The 27,382-nt window shown below is 43.3% G+C and overlaps 1 protein-coding gene across 2 annotated transcripts; it reads left to right on the top strand.

The window, feature by feature from the left end:
* Positions 1-9,067: 9,067 nt before the first annotated feature.
* On the top strand, positions 9,068-12,188 carry LOC147957460 (sucrose:sucrose 1-fructosyltransferase-like). 2 transcript variants are annotated; one of them, XM_087531382.1, is made up of 3 exons: positions 9,068-9,817; positions 9,941-10,785; positions 11,394-12,188. In XM_087531382.1, the coding sequence occupies exons 1-3, from the start codon at positions 9,241-9,243 to the stop codon at positions 12,075-12,077; spliced, it is 2,106 nt and encodes a 701-aa protein (XP_087387508.1). In that variant the 5' UTR covers positions 9,068-9,240; the 3' UTR covers positions 12,078-12,188. The 2 variants fall into 2 exon arrangements, with proteins under 2 accessions (XP_087387508.1, XP_087387509.1); XM_087531383.1 differs by having other exon boundaries at positions 9,073-9,595.
* Positions 12,189-27,382: the final 15,194 nt, after the last annotated feature.

The raw sequence follows: 27,382 nt of genomic DNA, 5'->3' as shown, positions 1-27,382 counted from the left end.
TTTTCTGGAAAGCATAAAGGAGTATTTGAAAGGAGTTTTTTTAAATAAAGACCTCGGTGAAGCTGCTTACACATTGAGCATCAAGATCTATATAGATAGATCAAAATGCTTGATAAGATTTTTCAATGAGTACATACCTTGACAAAGATTTTGAAGTAGTTCAAAATGGAACAGTCAAAGAAGGAGTTCTTGCCTATGTTTTAAGGTGTGAAATTGAGTAAGACTCAAAGACCGACCACGGCAGAAGATAGAAAGAGAATGAAAGTCATTCCCTATGCCTCAGCCATAGGTTCTATAAAGTATGCCATGCTGTGTACCAGATCTATTGTACACTGAGTTAAGCAAGGGAGTACAATAGTGATCTAGGAGTAGATCACTGGACAGCGGTCAAAATTATCCTTAGTGGAATAAGAATATGTTTCTCGATTATGGAGGTGACAAAAGGTTCGTCATAAAGGGTTACGTCGATGCAAGTTTTGACACTGATCCGAATGACTCTAAGTCTCAATCTGGATGCATATTGAAAGTGGGAGCAATTAGCTAGAGTAGCTCTGTGTAGAGCATTGTTGACATAGAAATTTGCAAAATACATGCGGATCTGAATGTGGCAGACCCGTTGACTAAACTTCTCTCACAAGCAAAACATGATCACACCATAGTACTCTTCGGGTGTTAATCACATAACGATGTGAACTAGATTATTGACTCTAGTAAACCCTTTGGGTGTTGGTCACATGACGATGTGAACTATTTTTGTTAAATCACATGGCGATGTGAACTAGATTATTGACTCTAGTGCAAGTGGGAGACTGAACGAAATATGCCCTAGAGGCAATAATAAAGTTATTATTTATTTCCTTATATAATGATAAATGTTTATTATTCATGCTAGAATTGTATTAACCGGAAACATGGTACATGTGTGAATACATAGACAAACAGAGTGTCACTAGTATGCCTCTACTTGACTAGCTCGTTGATCAAAGATGGTTATGTTTCCTAGCCATAGACAAAGAGTTGTCATTTGATTAACGGGATCACATCATTAGGAGAATGATGTGATTGACTTGACCCATTCCGTTAGCTTAGCAATTGATCGTTTAGTATGTTGCTATTGCTTTCTTCATGACTTATACATGTTCCTATGACTATGAATTATGCAACTCCCGTTTACCGGAGGAACACTTTGTGTGCTACCAAACGTCACAACGTAACTGGGTGATTATAAAGGTGCTCTACAGGTGTCTCCGAAGGTACTTGTTGGGTTGGCGTATTTCGAGATTAGGATTTGTCACTCCGATTGTCGGAGAGGTATCTCTGGGCCCACTCGGTAATGCACATCACTATAAGCCTTGCAAGCATTGCAACTAATGAGTTAGTTGCGGGATGATGTATTACGGAACAAGTAAAGAGACTTGCCGGTAACGAGATTGAACTAGGTATTGAGATACCGACGATCGAATCTCGGGCAAGTAACATACCGATGACAAAGGGAACAACGTATGTTGTTATGCGGTCTGACTGATAAAGATCTTCGTAGAATATGTAGGAGCCAATATGAGCATCCAGGTTCCGCTATTGGTTATTGACCGGAGACGTGTCTTGGTCATGTCTACATAGTTCTTGAACCTGTAGGACTCCCCACATTTGGCGCGCCCCCTCTAGGGCCGGCCTCTCCCTTGCTCCTTTATATACGGGGGCAGGGGAGCACCCCATAGACACAACAATTGATCCCTTGGATCTCTTAGCCGTGTGCGGTGCCCCCCTCCACCATAATCCACCTCGGTCATATCATAGAGGTGCTTAGGCGAAGCCCTACGTCGGTAGAACATCATCATCGTCACCACGCCGTCGTGCTGGCGGAACTCTCCCTCAAAGCTCGGCTGGATCGGAGTTCGAGGGATGTCATCGAGTTGAACATGTGCTGAACTCGGAGGTGCCGTGCGTTCGATACTTGATCGGTCGGATCGTGAAGACGTACGACTACATCAACCGCGTTGTGCTAACGCTTCCGCTTTCGGTCTACGAGGGTACGTGGACACACTCTCCCCTCTCGTTGCTATGCATCACCATGATCTTGCGTGTGCGTAGGAAATTTTTTGAAATTACTACGTTCCCCAACAGTTTGATCCTTCAACTCATTCTTTTTTTCGCGCCTTACCAACATAGGTCGTTTTGGTGCCTACCAGTGGCCTAGCCCAGACATGAGCTATTGTGCGTTCCACGTGCTATTTGACGATAAAAGAGAATATATTGGTTGGCTATAATTAAAAGTAATTATGGGCAAGTGAGCGCTAAAATAATTAAAGAGAATACACCATGGTAAAATAAGGACTACATGGTTATGTGATGATTATGCCAATGAAATGGGATTTACTGCAATTAGTAACCCATCCGGTTACACCATCGTAGGAGAGATTGGTTGAAGCAACTTTGCCCCGAAGGTCGCCATGCAGCCACAAAGTGAGGAGGAAACCACAACCTCGACACAAAGGCAGACCTGGAGAAAAAAAGGCACAAGTTGGGTGGTGGCCGCCAGTCAGACCAACCCCACCACTATCCAGATCTCGCCGGGCAAACATGACCCGCGAGAACACCGCATCTCCTCGCTCTGTTGCCCCACCGCCGCTGAGACCGTTTTTATGGACACATCAATTATCTTTCCCGATGCTTCTTGCAAAAAAATATCTCTCCCTTTGCAATGCACAGGCATATATGCTAGTATATATAAATAGAAGTACCATCTGATCATGCACCCATCGCCATTGGATCGATGTCATCGCAACAAGAGTCAAATTTTCCATACTTGTGCTTCAAAGTAGCACCATGATCTTCATGATAAAGAGTTTCCTATGTTGTCACTTTCATATACTAGTGGGAATTTTTCATTATATAACTTGGCTTGTGTATTCCGACGATGGGCTTCCTCAAATTGCCCTAGGTCTTCATGAGCAAGCAAGTTGGATGCACACCCAGTTATTTTTCTTTTGAGCTTTCATACACTTATAGCTCTAGTGCATCCGTTACATGGCAATACCTACTCACTCACATTGATATCAATTGATGGACATCTCCATAGTCCATTAATTTGCCTAGTTGACGTGAGACTTTCTCCCTCCTTTTGTCCAGTACCACCTTCTATTCCATCCATAGTGCTATGTCCATGGCTCACGCTCATGTATTGCGTGAAGAGTTGAAAAAGCTGAATCACGTTACAAACTATGAAACAATTGCTTGGCTGACACCGATATGGGCATGATTTATACTTTGTGTTTAGAAGAGGGAGCATAACTAGACTATATGATTTTGTAGGGATAACTTTCTTTAGCCATGTTATTTTTGAAGCTTCATAATTTGCTTTTTAGTATGATTGAAGTATTATTGTTTTGATATTGATAAACTTTTGTTTTGAATCTTATGGATCTGAACATTCATGCCACAATAAATAAGAATTACATTGATAAATATGTTAGGTAGCATTCCACATCAAAAATTCTGTTTTTATCATTTACCTACTCGGGGATGAGCAGGAATTAAGCTTGGGGATGCATGATACGTCTCCAACGTATCTATAATTTTTTATTGTTATATTATCTGTTTTGGATGTTTTATATGCATTAATATGTTATTTTATATTATTTTTGGGACTAACTTATTAATGTAGAGCCCAGTGCCAGTTTCTGTTTTTTCCTTGTTTTTGAGTTTCGCAGAAAAGAAATATTAAACAGAGTCCAAACGGAATGAAACTTTACGATGATTTTTCTTAGACCAGAAGACACCTAGGGGACTTGAGATCCAAGTCAGAAGAGCCACGAGGCGGCGACAAGGGTGGAGGGCGCGCCCTAGGGGGGTGTGCGCGTCCCCCTGCCTTGTGCCCCCCCCCCCCCCATGACTCCACTGACCTACTTCTTTGTCCTATAAATTCAGAAATATTCCAAAACCCTCAGAAGCATCCACGAAAACACTTTTCTGCCGCTGCAACCTTCTGTACCCCGTGAGGTCCCATCTTGGGGCCTTTTCCAGCATCCTGCCGGAGGGGGATTCGATCATGGAGGGCATCTACATCAACTCTATTGCCCTTCCGATGTAGCGTGAGTAGTTTACCACAGACCTATGGGTCCATAGCTAGTAGCTAGATGGCTTCTTCTCTCTCTTTGATTCTCAATACCATGTTCTCCTCGATGTTCTTGGAGATCTATCCGATGTAATCTTATTTTGTGGTGTGTTTGTCGAGATCCGATGAATTGTGGATTTATGATCAGCTTATCTATGGATATTATTTGAATCTTCTCTGAATTCTTATATGCATGATTTGATATCCTTGTAATTCTCTTCGAATTATCGGTTTGGTTTGGCCAACTAGATTGGTTTTTCTTGCAATGGGAGAAGTGCTTGGCTTTGGGTTCAATCTTGCGGTGTCCTCACCCAGTGACAAAGTAGGGGTAGCGAGGCACGTATTGTATTGTTGCCATCAAGGATAAAAAGATGAGGTTTTCATCATATTGCTTGAGTTTATTCATCTACATCATGTCATCTTACTTAAGGTGTTACTCTGTTCTTTATGAACTTAATACTCTAGATGCAGGCAGGTGTCGGTCTACTTGACACGGATGTGATGCCTATATTACATAATCATTGCCTTGGATATCGTCATAACTTTGCGCTTTTCTATCAATTGCTCGGCAGTAATTTGTTCACCCACCGTATTATTTGCTATCATTAGAGAAGCCTCTAGTGAAACCTATGCCCCCCGGGTCTATTTTCTATCATATAAGTTTCTGATCTACTATTTTGCAATCTTTTACTTTCAGTTCTATAAATCAAAAACCCAAAAATATTTTACTTTTATTTATCTATCTCTATCAGATCTCACTTTTGCAAGTAACCGCGAAGGTATTGATAACCCCTTTATAGCGTTGGGTGCAAGTGTTTGATTGTTTGTGTAGGTATTAATTGGTGATTTGCGCGTTCTTCTCCTACTGTATTGATACCTTGGTTCTCAATTGAGGGAAATACTTATCTCTACTTTGCTGCATCACCCTTTCCTCTTCAAGGGAAAAACCAACGCAACCTCAAGAAGTAGCAATATCCCGCCCTCTGATATGCGCATGTGCCACGGGCGTCGGCCCAACGCTGAGTCAGCATGCCACCTTAGCGCCTGTTACGGCTGGAAACGGCAGAGTGACCAGTTTGCTCATAAAAGTGAGTGTTGTTACCGGTTCATCACATTTTGAGTGAGGAATGATCAATGTACTCATCTCACAAGAGTTCAATGACCAATGATGCGTTTATCTCCTAAAAGTATTAGTGAGGTATGGGATGGTGAGGTCCTTAAACTTACGTTTAGGAGAAACATTGATTACAGGCTCATGGAGCAATGGTACCAAATTGTAGAGATTGTTGGGGGGATCACCTTCAGAAATGACCCAGATGCCCTCATCTGGCAACTAGAAAACAAAAGGGGTTTATTCTTCTAGTTCTTTATATCATGTGATCAATTTTAGGGGTGTGCAGCCTTTGTTTCTGCCAGCTGTGTGGAAACTGGCAGTGCCCCCCAAGATTCATGTGTTTCTCTGGTTGTTTTCCCAAAATAAGCTGATGACCAGGGATCACCTGAGGAAAAGGCACATAATCAAATCCCTAGATTGTGTGTTCTGTGCTGATAATGAGTCAAATCACCATTTATTCTTTGATTGTGTAGTTGCCAGGAATGTATGGTCCTTTGTTAGCCATCATTTCCAAATCGAGATAGGCGCAAACTTTGAGTCTGTTGCTCGATTTTGGGTTTCTAACAAAAAGAACTTGGCTGTGAACATTATTAGCTCTGCTATCCTATGGTGTTTGCGGAAATATAGTAAATCTATGTTTTTTAACAACGCCGGTTGGACCTCTATTATTCATGTGTGGAGTCTGATCCTCGAAATGCTCAAATTCTGGATGATTTTGACCCTAGAGGCCGGCAAACCAAAGATTGAGGCGTTCATGAGTGCCCTGACAAAACTTCTCCAACAACCCTTGAGGATCTTGAGTGGCTGAAGATGAAGGCCACAAGATTTGAAGTTGATTCTGGCTGGAGTAACCTCAGGATCTCAGAAGAAAAAGGATGCTTCCAATCCCCTGTCACGAAGCGAGACAAATGACAAGGTCGCCATGACCAGCCTGGTGTCCACCCTCGCCATCTGCTAGTCACCCCAAGCTGCACTGGTGCCGCCATTCAAGTTCAGAAGGCGTGAAGATATGATCGCGCTGTGATAAGGGGCGGGTGCTCGCTGTACCCTGGCCCTCATGTCTCTGTATCACTCCCTGGCAGATCATTGGACTGCTCGAGGGTAATAACTTGATCTTCCCATGTTTTTCTTTTTCTACCGTTTAGCATCAGCTTAGCTATTGCGCGCATGTGTACTTCTAATAAGGAACCCTCAGACACAAGTGGGCTGTATTCGGATGGTTTCATTCTAGTTAATGGAACCGGGGAGAGGCCTCCCTGTTCATCTAAAAAATTGTGGGTATGGCGGATCCCTTTTACCACAAGGTAAGTTTTGTATGCAGATCAACTTGCAGCTTTCGATCCGTAGGTTTTGGTTTTGCAAAAGGTCTTCAATCTATAGTGTCTATTTTACTGTGTGATGACCCTGTTGAGGTAACTTTTGACTAATTGCCATTTATCATACCATCATCGAGCCCTTCATATCAGAAATAAGTGACCTTTTACGCATGTTGTACTCAAACTTGTAGACTTTGAATACGAATATCGTTTTATTTATTCAGACTGAAGATGCACACACTATCTTCGTAAGTCAGTTTGACCTAAGTGCGTATGAACAATGTAACCACACCACGTCATGACATGTCTAGTCTATTTAATGGTTGATGCATCTTATTCCTGACACTTATGATAAGGACTGTTACCCTTTTACCTTGATCGGCGAGGCCGAAACCACTCGTTCGTCCTGGCCGGCGAGGCTAGTACTCTGTATTGTTTCCTTTAACTGTATTTTGGTTGTGCCTGCTCTCCTCAACTGTATTTTGTTTGGATCTGTCTGCACTGTTAATTTGGAGCATTGAATGTTATGCCTAAAATTGGTACTCACTATAGTCTTTTTTTTTGACATCACGGTACTCACTAAAGTCTGTTGTATGCACGTGTCTAAATTAATTAATAGGGCACGTATATATCTTTTGGATTAAGATGAGTCTAAATTCATTTGCAATATGGACGCCGATATCCATCACACGTGTGGCATTTAGAAGGCATGTGCCGCACGCCCCGTGTGGCATCGACACAGGCTCGTCCGCACCCGCGCGTCCGGACACACCCCGCCACAGCCCGCACGTCCGGTGTTCGTCACGTTCGCCCACACGTCCGGGTGAGCGACCCCACGGCCTGCACGACCTCTCTCGGCCGTCGTCCCTCCCCGCTTGCGAGCCACACGCCCCACGTGACAGTCACCACACGTCCCCGCAGTTGTCATGGTCCGAACCTTTTTTCATGTTCGTTTAACTGCAGTTGCCATGTTGCTGAGCTACAGTTGCCATGTCTGACAACTACAGTTGCCATGGTTGCTCAACTGCAGTTGCCATCTCAGGTCAAGTGCCAGATGCCATTTTTGGACAACTACAGATGTTGTCATGTATGGTCTGGTCTACAACAATTGTCATGATTTGAAAATTTTAGGAGTTGCTACCTACTAACACTAGGCAGTTGCCATGTAGCACTATAAAAAGACATGGCAAAATAACATGTTCGGGTAAAGAGAGAGTTGTCATCTGCTTAAAAGCACACTAGGGCAGTTGCCATGTACCCTGCAAAACACATGGGGCGTGTTTGGTTTCATGCATAGCCTCACGCTGCATTGCATCCACTATCCTGGGTGAGTCTAGCCTGGCTAAGCTGATGGAAAAATGGGTTGAGATGTATGTTTGGTTGTGTGCATGTTGAGGGACAGGTCAATGTGAGATGGCGTTTGGAAGCTTGTATGAGAAATCAGCCAGCTCCTGCACCACCAGCTCCCCATGAGGCCATGACGCCGCCGCGACCACGGACAGTCTGGCCGAGCCGTCGCAGGCGCGCCTCCCCTTCCGAAGCAAGTCTTGCCAAGTAGATGCATCCAGGCGCCGGCCGGCGAGGGGCATGGAACTCCAGCGGCGGAGTCGCCACGGACTATGGAGCTCGGAGCGATGGCGAAAGAGGGAGCTAGGGTGGCGGGGTCGAGGACGAGGGAGCTCTGACAGTTGCGGACGAGGTAGTCCTGACCGGTGGCACAAGAAGGAGCTCCCGACGGCGGCGGCGGCGATTGGTTTGGGTCCTCGATCTGATCTGAGAGGAGATGAAAGAGAGTTGCGGTGGCACTTTTGAAATAATTCTGGTAAATATCAGGGCCTATCCCGTGTACCGGTTCGTTTTAAGTGGAAGCGCGGGTGCAGGCACGAGGCTGCATCGCAGGAACGCCCGATTCCTGTGTTCCTCTCAGCCTGGCTGACGGGCCTCTGTTTGCATCAGTTGGGCCAGGCTGAGGAGGCCACACAGGACACCAAACAGGCCAGATTATGCATGTGTGGTGCGATGCAGGTGCGAGCCGACAAACCAAACACGCCTATGGCAACTGACAACTTGATGTGTGAGAGGAGACGAGCGTGTGGATGAAGGTGGTATTTTTAGGAGTTGTCACCTACTAACACTAGGCAGTTGTCATATAACACTAAAAAAACACGGCAAAAATAAAATGTTTGGGTAAAGAGAGAGTTGTCATCTGCTTACAAGCACACTAGGACAGTTGTCATGTACCCTGCAAAACACATGGCAACTGACAGCTTTGGGTGTGGGAGAGGAGACGGACGTGTGGGCGAACTGATAAACACCCATACACCAGCCCCTCTGCGTACATGAAAACCGACGTGTGGGCGAACTGCTAAACGCGCACATACCAGCCCCTTCACGTGCTGAAACGGACGTATGGGCGACCGGACGTATGCCTACACACCAGCCTAGTCTTACGTAGCATAAAAAAATCTAACAAAACATACCAAGATTCATGCAAATACAAATAAACGTTGATCCATGCGTATAGACGAGATGTAAACGCCCACATATATGGACGTTAGTGTAAAGATGAGTCTAAATTAGTGATTTAGTACTAACTTTCCCTGGCCTCGGCGCAGCTATAAATTGCGCTCTCTAAGACTCAAGAAAGACCCCGGTCGAAAGCTTTCCTCTTCAGTTTTCTAGCCGCGGCCGTCGCGATGAAGTCACGCGCCGGCACGCCGCCCGTCCTGTACTCGTACGCGTCGATGCAGCAGCGGAGCGGCGGCGGCATGAAGTGGCGCGAGTGCGTTGCCGTGCTGGGCGCCGCGGCCATGGTGGTGTTCGTCGTCACCCACTCGCTCCTCCCAGGGGCCAGGGTGGGGGGTCTGGGCAACGTGGTTAGCCCGGTGCTCCGTCTCCGGAGAGCCAGGCGGGAGGAGGCGGCCGTGCCGTCGTCGGAGAAGACGGTGGGGGAAATCGGCGATGAGGCCGATGGCTTCCCGTGGAGCAACGCCATGCTGCAGTGGCAGCGCACCGGTTACCATTTCCAGCCGGAGAAGAACTACATGAACGGTATGGAATCCATTACTTCCGATCATGGAATTTTTAGATGCAAATCCTCCTGTGTTCTTTCTCCTCGCCTTGCTCTATGTTTGGAGGAAGAAACTGACTGGCAATGGCTAGCTGCCTTTTTTGCTATCGTTTTGTTTGTTTGCTTGGCGGAGAAAGAAACTGACCACCTTTTGCTTACGTGCTCCGGCGACATGCATGCATGTATGCATGCAGATCCAAACGGTGAGTGAGTAGGATCCTCATCACTTTTAATCCTGACCAGCTGTCGTCTCTCTCTATGTCTAATGTCTATCCATTGGCAAGGAACTAGGAGTACTGATTAATTGAAACACGAATAACATGCAGCTCCAATGTACTACCGTGGATGGTACCACTTCTTTTACCAGTACAACCCGGAGGGTGTCACGTGGGGAAACATCTCGTGGGGCCACGCCGTGTCGCGAGACATGGTCCACTGGCACCACCTACCCCTAGCCATGATGCCTGACCAATGGTACGACATTAACGGCGTTTTGACGGGCTCCGCCACCATACTTCCCGACGGCAAGGTCGTCCTGCTCTACACAGGGAACACCGACACGCTCGCCCAGGTACAGTGCGTCGCCGAACCTGCAGACCCTCATGACCCTCTCCTCCGCACCTGGATCAAGCACCCCGCCAACCCGGTCCTCTTCCCGCCCCCTGGGACATACAAAAAGGACTTCCGTGACCCCATGACCGCATGGTTTGACAAGTCCGACAACACATGGCGCACCATGATCGGGTCCAAGGACAACAACGGGCATGCTGGCATCGCCCTCATGTACAAGACAAAAGACTTCGTCAAGTTCGAGCTCATCCCGCGTCCGGTCCACCGCGTCGAGGGCACCGGCATGTGGGAGTGCATCGACTTCTACCCTGTTGGGGGCAATAGCAACTCATCACAGGAAGAGTTGTACGTCCTGAAGGCGAGCATGGACGATGAACGACATGACTACTACGCATTGGGAAAGTATGACGCAGTGACCAACACATGGACACCGCTGGACCCAGAAGCAGATGTGGGAATCGGACTGAGGTACAATTGGGGAAAGTTATTTGCGTCCACGACATTCTATGATCCTACAAAGCGGCAACGTGTGATGTGGGCGTATGTTGGTGAGACAGATTCCAACCGGACCGACCTCGCCAAGGGATGGGCAAACCTCCAGGTATCTTTATTGTACATACATTTGATCTGTTTTACCACGTGTTTAGCATCTATCATCAGTTCCATTCGCTATTTATGCATGCTCGATATATATATATATATATATATATATATATATATATATATATATATATATATATATATATATATATATATATATACATGTTTGATAGATTATTTGTATGTTTGATAGATAGATTCTCGCTTCGTTCATTATTATAAGATGTTCAAAAATTTCCTGATTCAGATGTATGTAGACATGTAGTAATTATTTGTATTTGTGACTTCAAAAATATTTTGGCTATGCTTTTTCTCCGACTCATTTCACTATTAGGCTCTCTGAGAAGATCGAATCTAACTCAAAAAGGTTGAGATTGAGCATTTCCATCACGTTTGTGTTATAAGCCAGCTTGTACTTTTTCGCACATAAGAGAACCTTTTAAGTTGCCTGCTGAATCCATGAGCAGGCAAGAGATCATCTGACGAACAGAAACATCTTATTAGCTAGAAGAAAAGGTTGTGGTTCTTGATATCAAAGTGCCATCATGATCACCGGAATTACCTAGCTTGAAATTAAATTAACTCTCTAATTAATGGTGTATGATGTAGGCGATTCCGAGGACGGTGGCGCTGGACGAGAAGACCCGGACGAACCTCCTCCAATGGCCGGTGGAGGAGATTGAGACCCTCCGTCATAATGCAACTGACCTCAGTGGCATCACCATCGGCACTGGCTCCATCTTCCCCCTGCATCTCCGGCAAGCCGCTCAGCTCGACATAGAGGCCTCCTTCTGCCTCAACACTTCTGACATCGCAGCCCACAACGAAGCCGACATCGGCTACAACTGCAGCACTAGCGGTGGTGCCACCAACCGGGGTGCGCTCGGCCCCTTCGGCCTCCTCCTCACCAACGGTCACAGTGAACAAATGGCAATGTACTTCTACATGTCTAGGAGCCTTGACGGGGACCTCCGGACCCACTTCTGCCATGACGAGTCCCAGTCATCGCTGGCCAGGAATGTTGTGAAGCGTGTGGTGGGCAGCACTGTTCCGGTGCTCAACGGAGAGGCCTTATCCGCTAGGATTCTTGTGGACCATTCCATTGTGGAGAGCTTCGTTATGGGCGGGAGATTGACGGCGACGTCCCGAGTGTACCCGACTGAGGCCATCTATGAGGCGGCTGGGCTGTACGTTTTCAACAATGCTACCGGCTCCACTCTCATCGTCGATAAGCTCGTGGTGCATGAGATGCATTCAACACCGATGCAACTAGATCTTTTTGCACGAGATTAACTTCCAACCGGTTTCTCTTTACTAAGTTTGTTTTCTGATTATTTTTTTCTAGTTCTGTCAGACGGATCATACATTGTTACTGTCTGCTCGTTTATGCAGCAGATCATAATATTTTGCATTGTCCAGTGGGTAGCAAGCTGGGCAGTACACGAGTCCATCCCGTAGGGTGAGGCCGGAAACTCCATTAGCTCGTATGTAGCCTGGTAGCTTGACTCGGCGCTGTTCTCAAAAAACAAAACTAGACTCGACACATTGGCCTGGCCCAAGCTGAAGTGGAGCCCCTCACCTGTATGTCAATCCTTTACCATTTCTTTTCCGAACAGTTTCTGAGCTAGAGGTTTAATCATGTGTAACTCAAGTTGGCTTTTCTGCAAGATCTCTGTGATTATTTCACTACCTACAACCTGCAGATCAATATGACATATAAGAGGTCTATTATTTTGCATACATATTAAAAATTGAAGTATACATATACCATAACACATCACTTAGAAACTTGCAGCCCAGATTCTGATCGGAATTTCTGATTTTAGGTGTATACATTATACGAGACACGAGGAAATATCGATCACTGAAATTGTCCTCCAAAAGAATGATACAACTTGCTTGCAGTTGCAGAATTTTTTGAGGCATCAAAACTTATGTATGCAACCCAACTTGCACCTTCAATCGGTACATTTTGGCTTTGTTAAACATTTGTTGTGCATGTTTAAACCTGCAGTGTCTATTTTGTTCTGTGATGACCATGCTGAATTCAGACTTGCCTTTTTCCTTGCTATCTACCTTATCATCAGCACTACTCCCTCTGTATCATAAATATGTCACTTTTTGAACATGGTTGTCAAAATTTCAAAATTATTTTTTCACTAAAAAACTATAGTTTTTGTTTGGGTTGAAAAATTGAAAAATCATACATAGATATTTGTATATATAAAAAGCCAAGTGGTGAACATTCTCCATTTCACCACAAAATAAAGAGGCTAAGTCCTCAATATATATTATGTATCTTACCTAATTTATCTCTATTCGAAAACTGGTCATTAGCAACAGGCAATTCAAACATGAAAGTTGGGAGGAATAGGAATCTTCCAGAACCACTTCCAAAAAGGGGCAAAAACCCCACCAAAATTAATCATATCTAGAAGGATTTGGTGGTATATGTTCTGGATGCTTCCACCAGCCATATAAGTTGGTCGGCGTTAAAATTGGGAACAAAACGTTTCACCGTAAGCCCAAACATGTGAGATAGAGCAATTATGTGAAGGAAATATGCCCTAAAGGCAATAATAACGTTATTATTTATTTCCATGTTCATAATTACTGTTTATCTTTCTATGCTATAGTTGCAATGGTCCTGGCACAAAAATGAGATTCAGAGGAAAATCTCATTAGCATGTGTAAAATAATAAACACCAACTAGATCCCTAGTCTCAGTTTTAAAACTATACCATGTATTGTTGACGATCATGTTTTCCTGATCATGCGCATTGTCAAAGTAAGAATGGATGTCGGGAATAATGTAAACACATTGTTGGTGGAACAATGGTGTTGACATACCCAACTTAATGATATACTTCTCGATCACATCGTCATATTTTTATAAGTATAATCATGCAAATGTTTACGTATACTCACTTACTTAGACCATGATAATATCAATGTACCTTCGTGTCGGACAGAGACTTTGGGGTTCGTGCAACGTTACCCGTAACAGGGTGATCATAACGGCAACTTTGGGGTGCATCAAAAAAGTATCTCAATGACTCGATAGCTAAAGATTGAGATTTGCTCCTTTGGCGATGGAGAGAGATTCTCCGTGCCCTCTCTGTATTATGATATCAATCATCGTCTATCTAGATACAACGTGATATGATCACGGGGACGCTAGAATACGGAAACAAGAAAAGAAAAGAAATAAAATTGGTAACAAGGATTACTTGGTTTAATGATCAAGACTTGCTTCACATGGATACCGATACGCCTCGCATCAAGTTTTGTAAAGTATCACGAAGAAAAGGAATTTTGTACGGGAAACTAAAGTTCAGTCGAATAATAATTCATACAAGTGTAGGGGTCAATATGGATGTCCAAGGTTTCGCTATTGATCATTTACCGATGGAGTTCCGGGTCATTTCTGCACTTTACGAAACCTGCAGGGTCATCTGCTTAAGGTTCACTACTTTGTTAGTACTATAAGTGTTAACTTCTTGAGCAATTCACCGAGAAAGTTTCGAGCAGATAAAAATCTTTCGGCGAAGAACAAAAAATGTTTCGGAGCAAAACTAAAGTGTTCCACAGAAAACTGGAGAAGTTTTGGAAAACCAGGAAAGTCCAGGAAGACTGAAAAATCACCGGAAAATCAAGGAGGGTTTCAAAGTGTTCTGGGACCTCCCAGATAAATATATATGGTGTCATGGATTTGTCAACTTGGCAAGCCCAAGTGGGGGGGGGGGGGGGGCACATGGCCCTAAAAGGCCCAAATAGTGGGTGCCCCTTTTTGCCTAGGGGCCAAGCCACTTGGACGGCTAGGCTTTGGTAGGGCACCCACCTCTTGGTTCGCCGGCCCAATGAGGAGGTGCATCCTCCTCCAATGCAGCCCCACCTCCCACGCTCCTATATATATGTGAGGGGCAACCCCTAGATTGCATCCAATGTGGCTCAAGGGCTCCCACTCTCTCTCTCTCTCTCTCTCTCTCTCCATGGAAATTGCTTGACCGTCGAAAGGCTACTCCACCCTATCTCTATTTCTTCGGCATAGCTTAGCTTTGGAAGATGAATCTCTATTGAACTGTAAATTTTGTATGCGTTGACACTTGATACTGACAGAGATATCATGCTTTTGATATTTGTTCGAGGTGGGAAATTCTCATGGTTGGGAGGTTGTAAATCATAACTATGGGAGTCTACACCAACGATCTACGCGAGCACATCTTTCGTCGCACTCTTGTTTGTAAATATCAGATCCAATCTAACTTGAATCTTCATACTTATCTTGGGAGTATGATTCGTAGGACGAAACAATACTTTCTACTACATTTCGCAACATTATGTTATTGATAGTTCTCAAAAACTTCCCAAAACTAAGTTTTCAAAGTAGTATCACAAGCTGAAATGTCATGCCAAAAACTAATGCCATTTCCATTACCAAGGTCTAACAATAGGAAAAGCCTGCCCTTGTAAATTCCTTCCAAATGGAGAACCAACACCCTGTTTGCACCAAACAATGTTGGTATTAAAAGTGCTATATTTATGATCCACAAGAATCTACTAGTTCTATTTCCACAAAATATATTTTGGCCCAAGAAGCTAATAAAGAAAAAAATTCTCTCAAATTAGGCAGATCCAATCCCCAAAAAGCTTTTCTCTGAGACACCAACACCATATTTTTCAAGTGGTATCTATGATTATTGCCACTGTTTTCGCAAAGAAAGTGAGCCATCTGGGAAGTAATGGCATTAATATCCCATTTAGGGAACCTAATGATAAGCATCAAATACATGGGAATACTTGATGCATGTCCTTAGTAAAATAAGTTTGGCCTCCTAACTGAGCAGTTTACCCCCATTAGTGCAGAATTGGGCTTTAGCACCGGTTCGTGAGGCCCTTTAGTGTCGGTTCTATAACCAGCACTGAAGGGTGGGGACTAAATCCCCCCCCCCCCTTTAGTCCTGGTTCAACATGAACAGCCACTAAAGGGTCACCACGTGGCTGTTGGGGAACGTAGTAATTTCAAAAAAATTCCTACGCACACACAGGATCATGGTGATGCATAGCAACGAGAGGGAAGAGTGTGTCCACGTACCCTCAACCCTTGTAAACCGAAAGCGGAAGCGTTAGCACAACGCGGTTGATGTAGTCGTACGTCTTCACGATCCGACCGATCAAGTACCGAACGCACGGCACCTCCGAGTTCAGCACACGTTCAGCCCGATGACGTCCCTCGAACTCCGATCCAGCCGAGTGTTGAGGGAGAGTTTCGTCAGCACGACGGTGTGGTGACGATGATGATGTTCTACCGACGCAGGGCTTCGCCTAAGCACTGCTACAGTATTATCGAGGTGGACTATGGTGGAGGGGGCACCGCACACGGCTAAAAGATCAAACGATCAATTGTTGTGTTTCTAGGGTGCCCCCCTGCCCCCGTATATAAAGGAGCAAGGGGGAGGTGCGGCCGGCCAGGAGGAGGCGCGCCAGGAGGAGTCCTACTCCCACAGGGAGTAGGACTCCCTCCCTTCCTTGTTGGAATAGGAGAAGGGGGAAAAGAAGTGGAGGAGAAGGAAAGGGGGGGCGCCGCCCCCTTCTCCTTGTCCTATTCGGACTAGGGGGAGGGGCACGCGGCCCTTGCCCTGGCCGCCTCTCCTCTTCTCCACTAAGGCCCACTATGGCCCATTAACCCCCCGGGGGGTTCCGGTAACCCCTCGGTACTCAGGTAAAATCTCGATTTCACCTGGAACACTTCCGATATCCAAATATAGGCTTCCAATATATCAATCTTCATGTCTCGACCATTTTGAGACTCCTCGTCATGTTCGTGACCACATTCGGGACTCCGAACAACCTTTGGTACATCAAAACTCATAAACTCGTAATATAACTGTCATCGAAACTTTAAGTGTGTGGACCCTACGGGTTCGAGAACTATGTAGACATGACCGAGACACGTCTCTGGTCAATAACCAATTGCGGAACCTGGATGCTCATATTGGCTCCTACATATTCTACGAAGATCTTTATTGGTCAGACCGCATAACAACATACGTTGTTCCCTTTGTCATCGGTATGTTACTTGCCCGAGATTCGATCATCGGTATCTCAATACCTTGTTCAATCTCGTTACCGGTAAGTCTCTTTACTCGTTCTACAATACATCATCCCGCAACTAACTCATTAGTTGCAATGCTTGCAAGGCTTATAGTGATGTGCATTACCGAGTGGGCCCAGAGATACCTCTCCGACGATCGGAGTGACAAATCCTAATCTCGAAATACGCCAACCCAACAAGTACCTTTGGAGACACCTGTAGAGCACCTTTATAATCACCCAGTTACGTTGTGATGTTTGGTAGTACACAAAGTGTTCCTCCGGTAAACGGGAGTTGCATAATCTCATAGTCATAGGAACATGTATAAGTCATGAAGAAAGCATTAGCAGAATACTAAACGATCGTGTGCTAAGCTAATGGAATGGGTCAAGTGAATCACATCATTCTCCTAATGATGTGATCCCATTAGTCAAATGACAACTCATGTCAATGGCTAGGAAACATAACCATCTTTGATCAACGAGCTAGTCAAGTAGAGGCATACTAGTGACACTTTGTTTGTCTATGTATTCACACAAGTATTATGTTTCCGGTTAATACAATTCTAGCATGAATAATAAACATTTATCATGATATAAGGAAATAAATAATAACTTATTATTGCCTCTAGGGCATATTTCCTTCAGTGGCACGAGCCAGCGCCGGGGGCTGGGAGACCTTTAGTACCGGTTGGTAACACCAACCGGTACTGAAAGGTTTAGGGGTTTTGGTTTTATGATTTATTTTTCCTTTAATTTTTTTCCATTTAATTTTTTTCATTTGCTGGTATTTTATGATATTACATATTGTACACGTTATGCATATATATAAATAGAATTTCTCATAGAACCGATCATATATATATATATATATATATATATATATATATATCATCGAATGTCTCGCACCACCATTCACACATACACATGTATATATACAATTTGGTATATACAATTTCTCCTACAATTTGCAGATCATTACATGGAGGCATTATAGCGGTAGCGGGTAATAGAATTCTCCTTTGGGATCTATAACCTGGCCGAGCAAAAATCCCGCTATTTCCTTTTGAAGTGCTCGTACGCGAGTATCCGGTAGGACCTGATCCTGCATCTCCTTCATCTTTAAAGAAGAGATCAAAGTATACATGTATTATTAGTTGTGTGTATATATAGTAGGTAATGATGTAAAAATTATGAATAGTGTTCTGGCAAACGTACCCATTGGTCTCTATCAGTTCTAGTCCTTTCGGTAGTCATCATGCGAATGTTCTCGCAAACATAGAATACACATAAATCAGTCCCATGCACCTGCTTCAGGGCCTTTACAAGAATAGAATTCAATCAGATAATAATTAGTTAAGCATGATAATTAATGGTATTGAAATTAGAATTAAAGATATGCATGGTAGCTAGCTGGTACTAGCTACTTAATTAATTACCTTGGGTCGGATCAATTTCAGCTCTTTTATCCGTGGGCCTTCAACCTGTTTGATGAACTTTTGTCAAGCCCTGCCCGCCGGCAAATAAAATGAATGAAGGAGTTTTTTTTTAAACTGGCATAAAGGAGTTATTAATTAGTTGGTATCAGGAAATGACGACCTAAAAAGAGGCCGACATATAGTTGGATAATGATTGAAATTACCTGTTGACCATCCCCTTCACGATTTCGTAGTTAGCAGCTTTTTTAAGTAGTGAGTCCAGTACTTGAACTTTTCCTTTGTCAACTTCAATGATTAACAAGATCCAGTGAAAACTGCATGCGCACACGTTTGCATATATAATTAAGCGGACATGTGCATATATAACTCATCAAAAAATTGTGGAGAGTCATTGCTGAAGTTTTTCAGTTTATTTCCCCTACTAATATATCTGAATTACCTGATCTGTGGAATTGAAGTAATAACTTGATTGGTATGGCATGTATTGCATCCATCTGGAGCTTATGGACATTGCGAAATGATTTGTGTTTTCAAGGAGTAGTGTGGAAAGATATATGGATTCTTCTGGAAAAGCAAGTGTGTCGCTTCATCAATGGAAGATTCTCTGCTCGGACACTCAATCAAAATTGATGAAGGAACACATGCTTCTGCTAGATCGGAGAAGAGGATTACCTCGAGATGAAGAATAAAGTGAACACCAGAATTGATCAACATGGCATCTATCTGAGGTCCCATTCCAGCTGATGTTGATGCTTATGTGATAGTTAGCTCCTGTATGAATTTCCTTATGCTCATGATGTCGGTCGGTCTGAGAACTTACTAGCTCAGGTACTTCGGTTTAGCCCCAGCGTTGTGAATAGTCATTATGTGTTTCTTTTTTGCCTCGTTTTTAATCAAAAGGGGCGGGGGACCCCTTTCGATCAAAAAAAAAACTTAAAAGAAGAGATAGAGCAACCTACAGCGATTGCATAGGTGTCTACGAGCACCGAGGACAACCAACAAGGAGCTATGCCACAACTAAACAAAATACCAAGCGATACATACATACATACATACATATATACATACATACATGCATGCATGCATGCATACATATGAGTATTCCACATATGTGCAATGGTGGTGCAATGAACATAATACTAAGATAAGACAACAAAGTGGCACCACTACTAACTAGTAACTACTCCCTCTGTCCCATAATATAAGACGTTACTACATCCAATATACTCACATGTTGAATGAGATAACATCTTATATTACGGAAGGACTAATTCATGGGAACCTCACGCTTGATACTTAGGAGTATTCCACAAGATACGTGCATCATCAAAGGACAGACGCGGCAGTGACCCCCCGTGCTGTCGGCCACATCACGAGCAGGTATACGATAGAGCATGGACTGGCCCCATTATCTATACCTAATTAATAATAAAGGGGCTATTGCTTCTTGAAATACGTCATGGAAATGGCCCCCAAAATTGTAAAATATTACCCACCAACGCCACCTATAAGTGATAAAAAAACGCCTCACAAAGGGAATCCCTCGCCTGGGTCGGCCCATGCAGTAGGGACCTCCTATACTGCGCCTGCGCACTAGGAGAAGACGCAGCGCACCCATTTGGGCCGGCACATGTCCATGCGGCCTGTTTTTAAAATTTTATTTTTATACTTTAAATAACTTTGGGCTTCAAAAAATTTCAAAAATTAAAAAAATGAGAATTTTGAATAAAATATTTAATAAACCATACAATGTTTGTTGATTCACAAAATGTTCGTGTTTTATGTAAAAACTTTGCTTATTCAAAAAAGTTCGAAATTTTGAAAACAATTTTTGGGAAATCCGAAAATGTTCATGGGTTTTATAAAATTCATGTATTAAATAAATTTTAATGAAATTGAACAAAATTTTGCCAATTCAAAGAATGTTCATGAACAGAAGAATATCCTAAAAATTCAAAAATTGTTCGTGACTTACAAAATAGTGTACTCATTCGTAAAATATTCGCTGATTCAAAAAATGATCATGCATTTCAAAAAATGTTCATGAAATTAAAAAATGTTCGTTAAATCAAAAAAATGATCATAAATTTCAAAAATTGTTCCACCAATTTCCAAAACAATGTTCGTCCATTCTAGAATTGTTCGCCGATTCAAGAAAATTGTTTTAAAAAATGCAAATAGTATAAAATGTTCATGAATTCAAAAAATGCTCTTGATTTTAGAAAATGTCAAAAATTCGTAGAAGTGTCCATGAAATTGAAAAATGTTGACGATTTGCCCAATACTGACAAGTGCTGCTCAAGCGATGATAGTAGTGCGTGATAGTGATGGAGATGCCCGTGCGGCTGGTGCCGGAAGGATTGCTCATGTACGTATTGTTTACAAGACACAAGGACACAAGGACACATTTCCTGTCCTGCATTCACATGATAAACAAAAACATTGCACGACTAAATGAATGAATGGCCGACTGAAAACGAAGCTCTGGCTACGCAGAGCCAGAAATGAAACCAATGGACATCCATAACACATTGTGCAAACAAACAGCCGGATGGTACTTTGCCACACACACACACACACACACAAAGAAAAAGGACGGTTGCGATTATTCCAACACAAGTCCATTGACGTTCATCTGGGGAACTGTCGGGGGCGATTCTCAAGGATTGCTGGTCTTATGCATCTCACGGGGGGAGGCATACAACACAAGAAGGGAAAGCGAGCAAATTCGTTCTTTCCACTAGATAGATGCTAATTCTGCTACGGCTGCTGCTTACGGACAGTAGTAGCGTGGCGCGGCGTGGGTCGGTCACATGGCGTTGATCATCCGCTTCATCTCCGCAGTCCTCCTCGGGTCAGGGTCCGCAATCGCCCGCTCCGTCAGCACGTGCTTGATCTGGCACATCGATCTCTTCACCTGAAACAAACAAACAAACAAACAATAGCGGGGCGAGTCAGGTTCTGCCGCCTAAGGAACAGAAAAGATGAATTGGAAATAAGACGACACTCATGTGCGCGCTGGTAAGTAACTTTCAAGTCCTGTTGTTGACTCTTGGCAAGAATCAAATGGGGGCCGCGGTACCCTATGAAAGCAGGTCATATCTCCATACTGAAAAGATCACCAACAACATACTGTTGACTAACTGTTTACTCACTATTTCCTGAAAATCATGTACCCAGCGCTAAACAGAGTCCTAACAGAAAAGATGTCTTGAACAAAAAAATATGCTCATGACAAGAAAGAACGGGTCACGTCGACACTTAACAAGAACCACGTGGAAGTTATGAAGACAAACAGTAGAGATATGCCTATCACTATGCAGCGAAAGTTAGATTACACTAGGCAAGCCATGGTCAAGTATTCAATAGAGTGAAAGCACAATGACAAGTAGCTGCAGTGTAATAAGGATCAGGTACGAAGAAGTTATGAAGCCAATCAAGTCATATAGTTACGTTGTGTAGACAAAAGATATAGCAAGCATGTGATGGCTTCACAATGAGTAACAGTAAGTAAAAGGAAGTGAAGATGAAACCAGTGACTCGTTGAAGACAATGATGTGTTGGACCAGTTCCAGTTGCTCTGGCAACTGTACGTCTGGTTGGAGCGGCTAGGTATTTAAACCTTAGGACACACAGTCCGGGACACCCAGTCCTGAACACGCAGCTCAGGACACCAAGTCCTCACCGTATTCTCCTTGAGCTAAGGTCACATAGTCCTCGCCCAATCACTCTGGTAAGTCTTCAAGGTAGACTCCCAAACCTTCACAGACTTCGTTCACTGGCAATCCACAATGTCTCTTGGATGCTCTGAACGCGACGCCTAACCGTCTGGAGGATGCACCGTCCTCAAGTGTAATAAGTCTTCAGATCACACAGACAAGAAGACTTAAGTGATGCCCAATTTACTCTGGCTCTGGGTGGTTAGGGCTTTCTCCTCGCTAGGAATTTTCTCTCAAAGGCTTCGAGGTGGGTTGCTCTCAAATGACAAAAACCGTGCACTGAAACCTGAGCAGCCAACCGTTTATGGTTGTAGGGGGTGGGCTATTTATAGCCACTTGGCAACCCGACCTGATTTGTCCGAAATGACCCTGGGTCACTAAGGAACTGACACGTGTCTCAACGGTCAGATTTCAAACTCTCATGGCAACTTTACTTGGGCTACAAGCAAAGCTGACTTGTCCGGCTCTGGACAAGATTCGCTCTCATTGTCTTCACTCGAAGACATAGGTTTTTGATTTAGGCATCACTTCAGTCATTCTGACTGGTTCTCCTGGACCCCACTTAACCGTACGGTGGTTCCTATGACTCAACACAAAAGAAAAAGAACTACGAAAGATCTAAGTCTTCGAGCTCCATTGGCTTCATAACGTGTCTTCTTTTGTCATAGTCTTCAATGTGAATATCTTCATATACCACCTTTGACTTCAATGTCTTCATACATTTTTAGGGGTCATCTCTGGTAGTAAAACCGAATCAATGAGGGACTTCTACCTGTGTTATCCTGCAATTCTCACAAACACATTAGTCCCTCAACTAGGTTTGTCGTCAATACTCCAAAACCAACTAGGGGTGGCACTAGATGCACTTACAGTTTCTAAGAGAGATGATCTTAACGGGAGGAAAATACTTAGAGATAAAAGCATCTTTGCACTTGTTCCAAGAATCAATACTATTTTTAGGCAAAGACGAAAACCAAGCTTTAGCACGATCTCTAAGCGAAAAAGGAAATAGCTTCAATTTAACGACATCATTATCGACATCTTTTTTCTTTTGCATATCACATAAATCAATGAAGCTATTCAGATGAGTAGCGGCATCTTCACTAGGAAGGCCGGCGAATTCATCTTTCATAACAAGATTCAACAAAGCAGTATTGATTTCACAAGATTCAGTATTGGCAAGAGGAGCAATCGGAGTGCTAAGGAAATCATTATTGTTGCTATTGGTGAAGTCACACAATTTGGTAGTATCTTGAGCCATCGCGACAAACAAGCAATCCAACACACGAGCAAACAAAAGGCAAGCGAGAAAAAGGCAAACAGAGATGGAGAAGGAGAAGGAGAAGGAGAAGGAGAAAGAGAGGGCGAATAAAACGGCAAGGGTGAAGTGGGGGAGAGGAAAACGAGAGGCAAATGGCAACTAATGTAATGCGAGAGATAGGGATTGTGATGGGTACTTGGTATGTTGACTTTTTGCGTAGACTCCCCGGCAACGGCGCCAAAAATTCTTCTTGCTACCTCTTGAGCTTGCGTTGGATTTCCCCGAAGAGGAGAGGATGATGCAGCAGAGTAGCGTAAGTATTTCCCTCAGTTTTTGAGAACCAAGGTATCAATCCAGTAGGAGGCCACACTCAAGTCCCTCGTACCTGCACAAAACGATAGCTACTCGCAACCAACGCGATTAGGGGTTGTCAATCCCTTCACGGTCACTTACGAGAGTGACATCTGATAGAGATAATATTTTTGGTATTTTTGGTATAAAGATGCAAAGTAAAAAGTAAAAGACAAAGTAAAAAGCAAAGCAAGATTAAAGTGATGGAGATTGATATGATGAGAATAGACCCGGGGGCCATAGGTTTCACTAGTGGCTTCTCTCAAGAGCATAAGTATTCTACGGTGGGTAAACAAATTACTGTTGAGCAATTGACAGAATTGAGCATAGTTATGAGAATATCTAGGCATGATCATGTATATAGGCATCACGTCCGTGACAAGTAGATCGAAATGATTCTGCATCTACTACTATTACTCCACTCATTGACCGCTATCCGGCATGCATCTAGAGTATTAAGTTAAAAACAGAGTAACGCTTTAAGCAAGATGACATGATGTAGAGAGATAAATTCATGCAATATGAAATAAACCCCATCTTGTTACCCTCGATGGCAATGATAAAATACGTGCCTTGATGCTCCTTATGTCACTGGGAAAGGACACCGCAAGATCGAACTCAAAGCTAAGCACTTCTCCCATGGCAAGAACTACCAATCTAGTTGACCAAACCAAACAGATAATTCAAAGAGACTTGCAAAGTTAACCAATCATACATAAAAGAATTCAGAAAAGATTCAAATATTATTCATAGATAGACTTGATCATAAACCCACAATTCATCGGTCTCAACAAACACACCGCAAAAAGAAGAATCTTACATCGAATAGATCTCCACAAGAGAGGAGGAGAACATTGTATTGAGATCCAAAAAGAGAGAAGAAGCCATCTAGCTAATAACTATGGACCCGAAGGTCTGAGGTAAACTACTCACACTTCATCGGAGAGGCTATGATGATAAGCCCTCCGTGATGACGGCCCTCTCCGGCGGAGCTCCGGAACAGGCCCCAAGATGGGATCTCGTGGATACAGAAAGTTGCGGCGGTGGAATTAGGTTTTTGGCTCTGTATCTGTTCGTTTGGGGGTACGTGGGTATATATTGGAGGAAGAAGTATGTTGGTGGAGCTTCGGTGGGCCCACGAGGGTGGGGGCGCTCCTGGGGGTGTAGGGCGCGCCCCCCTACCTCGTGCCCACCTCGAAGCTTCCTTGGCGTAGGGTCCAAGTCTCCTGGGTCATATTCGGGAAGAAAATCACGTTCCAGAAAGGATTATTCCGTTTGGACTCCGTTTGATATTCCGTTTCTTCGAAACACTGAAATATGCAAAACACAGCAATTCTGGGTTGGGCCTCTGGTTAATAGGTTAGTCCCAAAAATAATATAAAAGTGGAAAATAAAGCCCAATATAGTCCAAAACAGTAGATAATATAGCATGGAGCAATCAAAAATTATAGATACGTTGGAGACGTATCATTGACTTGCCCGATGATCGGCAAGCCATAGAAAATAAATGGATCTTCAAGAGGAAGACGGACGCTGATAGTAGTGTTACTATCTACAAAGCTAGAATTGTCGCAAAAGGTTTTCGATAAATTCAAGGTGTTGACTACGATGAGAGTTTCTCACTCATGTCTATGCTTAAGTCTGTCCGAATCATGTTAGCAATTGCCGCATTTTATGAAATCTGGCAAATGGATAAACAAAACTGCATTCCTTAATGGATTTATTAAAGAAGAGTTGTATATGATGCAACCAGAAGGTTTTGTCAATCCTAAAGGTGTTAACAGAATATGCAAGCTCCAGCAATCCATCTATGGACTGGTGCAAGCATCTCGGAGTTGGAATATACGCTTTGATGAGTTGATCAAAGCATATAGTTTTATACAGACTTGCGGTGAAGACTATATTTACAAGAAAGTGAGTGGGAGCACTACAGCATTTCTGATAAGTATATGTGAATGACATATTGTTGATCGGAAATAATGTAGAATTTTCTGGAAAGCATAAAGGAGTATTTGAAAGGAGTTTTTTTAAATAAAGACCTCGGTGAAGCTGCTTACACATTGAGCATCAAGATCTATATAGATAGATCAAAATGCTTGATAAGATTTTTCAATGAGTACATACCTTGACAAAGATTTTGAAGTAGTTCAAAATGGAACAGTCAAAGAAGGAGTTCTTGCCTATGTTTTAAGGTGTGAAATTGAGTAAGACTCAAAGACCGACCACGGCAGAAGATAGAAAGAGAATGAAAGTCATTCCCTATGCCTCAGCCATAGGTTCTATAAAGTATGCCATGCTGTGTACCAGATCTATTGTACACTGAGTTAAGCAAGGGAGTACAATAGTGATCTAGGAGTAGATCACTGGACAGCGGTCAAAATTATCCTTAGTGGAATAAGAATATGTTTCTCGATTATGGAGGTGACAAAAGGTTCGTCATAAAGGGTTACGTCGATGCAAGTTTTGACACTGATCCGAATGACTCTAAGTCTCAATCTGGATGCATATTGAAAGTGGGAGCAATTAGCTAGAGTAGCTCTGTGTAGAGCATTGTTGACATAGAAATTTGCAAAATACATGCGGATCTGAATGTGGCAGACCCGTTGACTAAACTTCTCTCACAAGCAAAACATGATCACACCATAGTACTCTTCGGGTGTTAATCACATAACGATGTGAACTAGATTATTGACTCTAGTAAACCCTTTGGGTGTTGGTCACATGACGATGTGAACTATTTTTGTTAAATCACATGGCGATGTGAACTAGATTATTGACTCTAGTGCAAGTGGGAGACTGAACGAAATATGCCCTAGAGGCAATAATAAAGTTATTATTTATTTCCTTATATAATGATAAATGTTTATTATTCATGCTAGAATTGTATTAACCGGAAACATGGTACATGTGTGAATACATAGACAAACAGAGTGTCACTAGTATGCCTCTACTTGACTAGCTCGTTGATCAAAGATGGTTATGTTTCCTAGCCATAGACAAAGAGTTGTCATTTGATTAACGGGATCACATCATTAGGAGAATGATGTGATTGACTTGACCCATTCCGTTAGCTTAGCAATTGATCGTTTAGTATGTTGCTATTGCTTTCTTCATGACTTATACATGTTCCTATGACTATGAATTATGCAACTCCCGTTTACCGGAGGAACACTTTGTGTGCTACCAAACGTCACAACGTAACTGGGTGATTATAAAGGTGCTCTACAGGTGTCTCCGAAGGTACTTGTTGGGTTGGCGTATTTCGAGATTAGGATTTGTCACTCCGATTGTCGGAGAGGTATCTCTGGGCCCACTCGGTAATGCACATCACTATAAGCCTTGCAAGCATTGCAACTAATGAGTTAGTTGCGGGATGATGTATTACGGAACAAGTAAAGAGACTTGCCGGTAACGAGATTGAACTAGGTATTGAGATACCGACGATCGAATCTCGGGCAAGTAACATACCGATGACAAAGGGAACAACGTATGTTGTTATGCGGTCTGACTGATAAAGATCTTCGTAGAATATGTAGGAGCCAATATGAGCATCCAGGTTCCGCTATTGGTTATTGACCGGAGACGTGTCTTGGTCATGTCTACATAGTTCTTGAACCTGTAGGACTCCCCACATTTGGCGCGCCCCCTCTAGGGCCGGCCTCTCCCTTGCTCCTTTATATACGAGGGCAGGGGAGCACCCCATAGACACAACAATTGATCCCTTGGATCTCTTAG

The sequence above is a fragment of the Triticum urartu genome, chromosome 7A (assembly GCF_056163025.1).
Source record: "Triticum urartu cultivar PI428250 chromosome 7A, HENAU_Tu73, whole genome shotgun sequence".
Classification (NCBI taxonomy): Eukaryota; Viridiplantae; Streptophyta; class Magnoliopsida; order Poales; family Poaceae; genus Triticum; species Triticum urartu.
Note: the sequence above shows the minus strand (reverse complement) of the source record. Positions and strands in the feature narration are given on the sequence as shown.

Bases quoted from the DNA above. Each gene is read 5' to 3' on its own strand.
- LOC147957460 (XM_087531382.1), top strand. From the start codon at position 9,241: ATGAAGTCACGCGCCGGCACGCCGCCCGTCCTGTACTCGTACGCGTCG. The intron at 9,818-9,940 runs GTGAGTGAGTAG...AATAACATGCAG, and splicing joins TATGCATGCAGATCCAAACG to CTCCAATGTACTACCGTGGA. The intron at 10,786-11,393 runs GTATCTTTATTG...TGTATGATGTAG, and splicing joins AGGGATGGGCAAACCTCCAG to GCGATTCCGAGGACGGTGGC.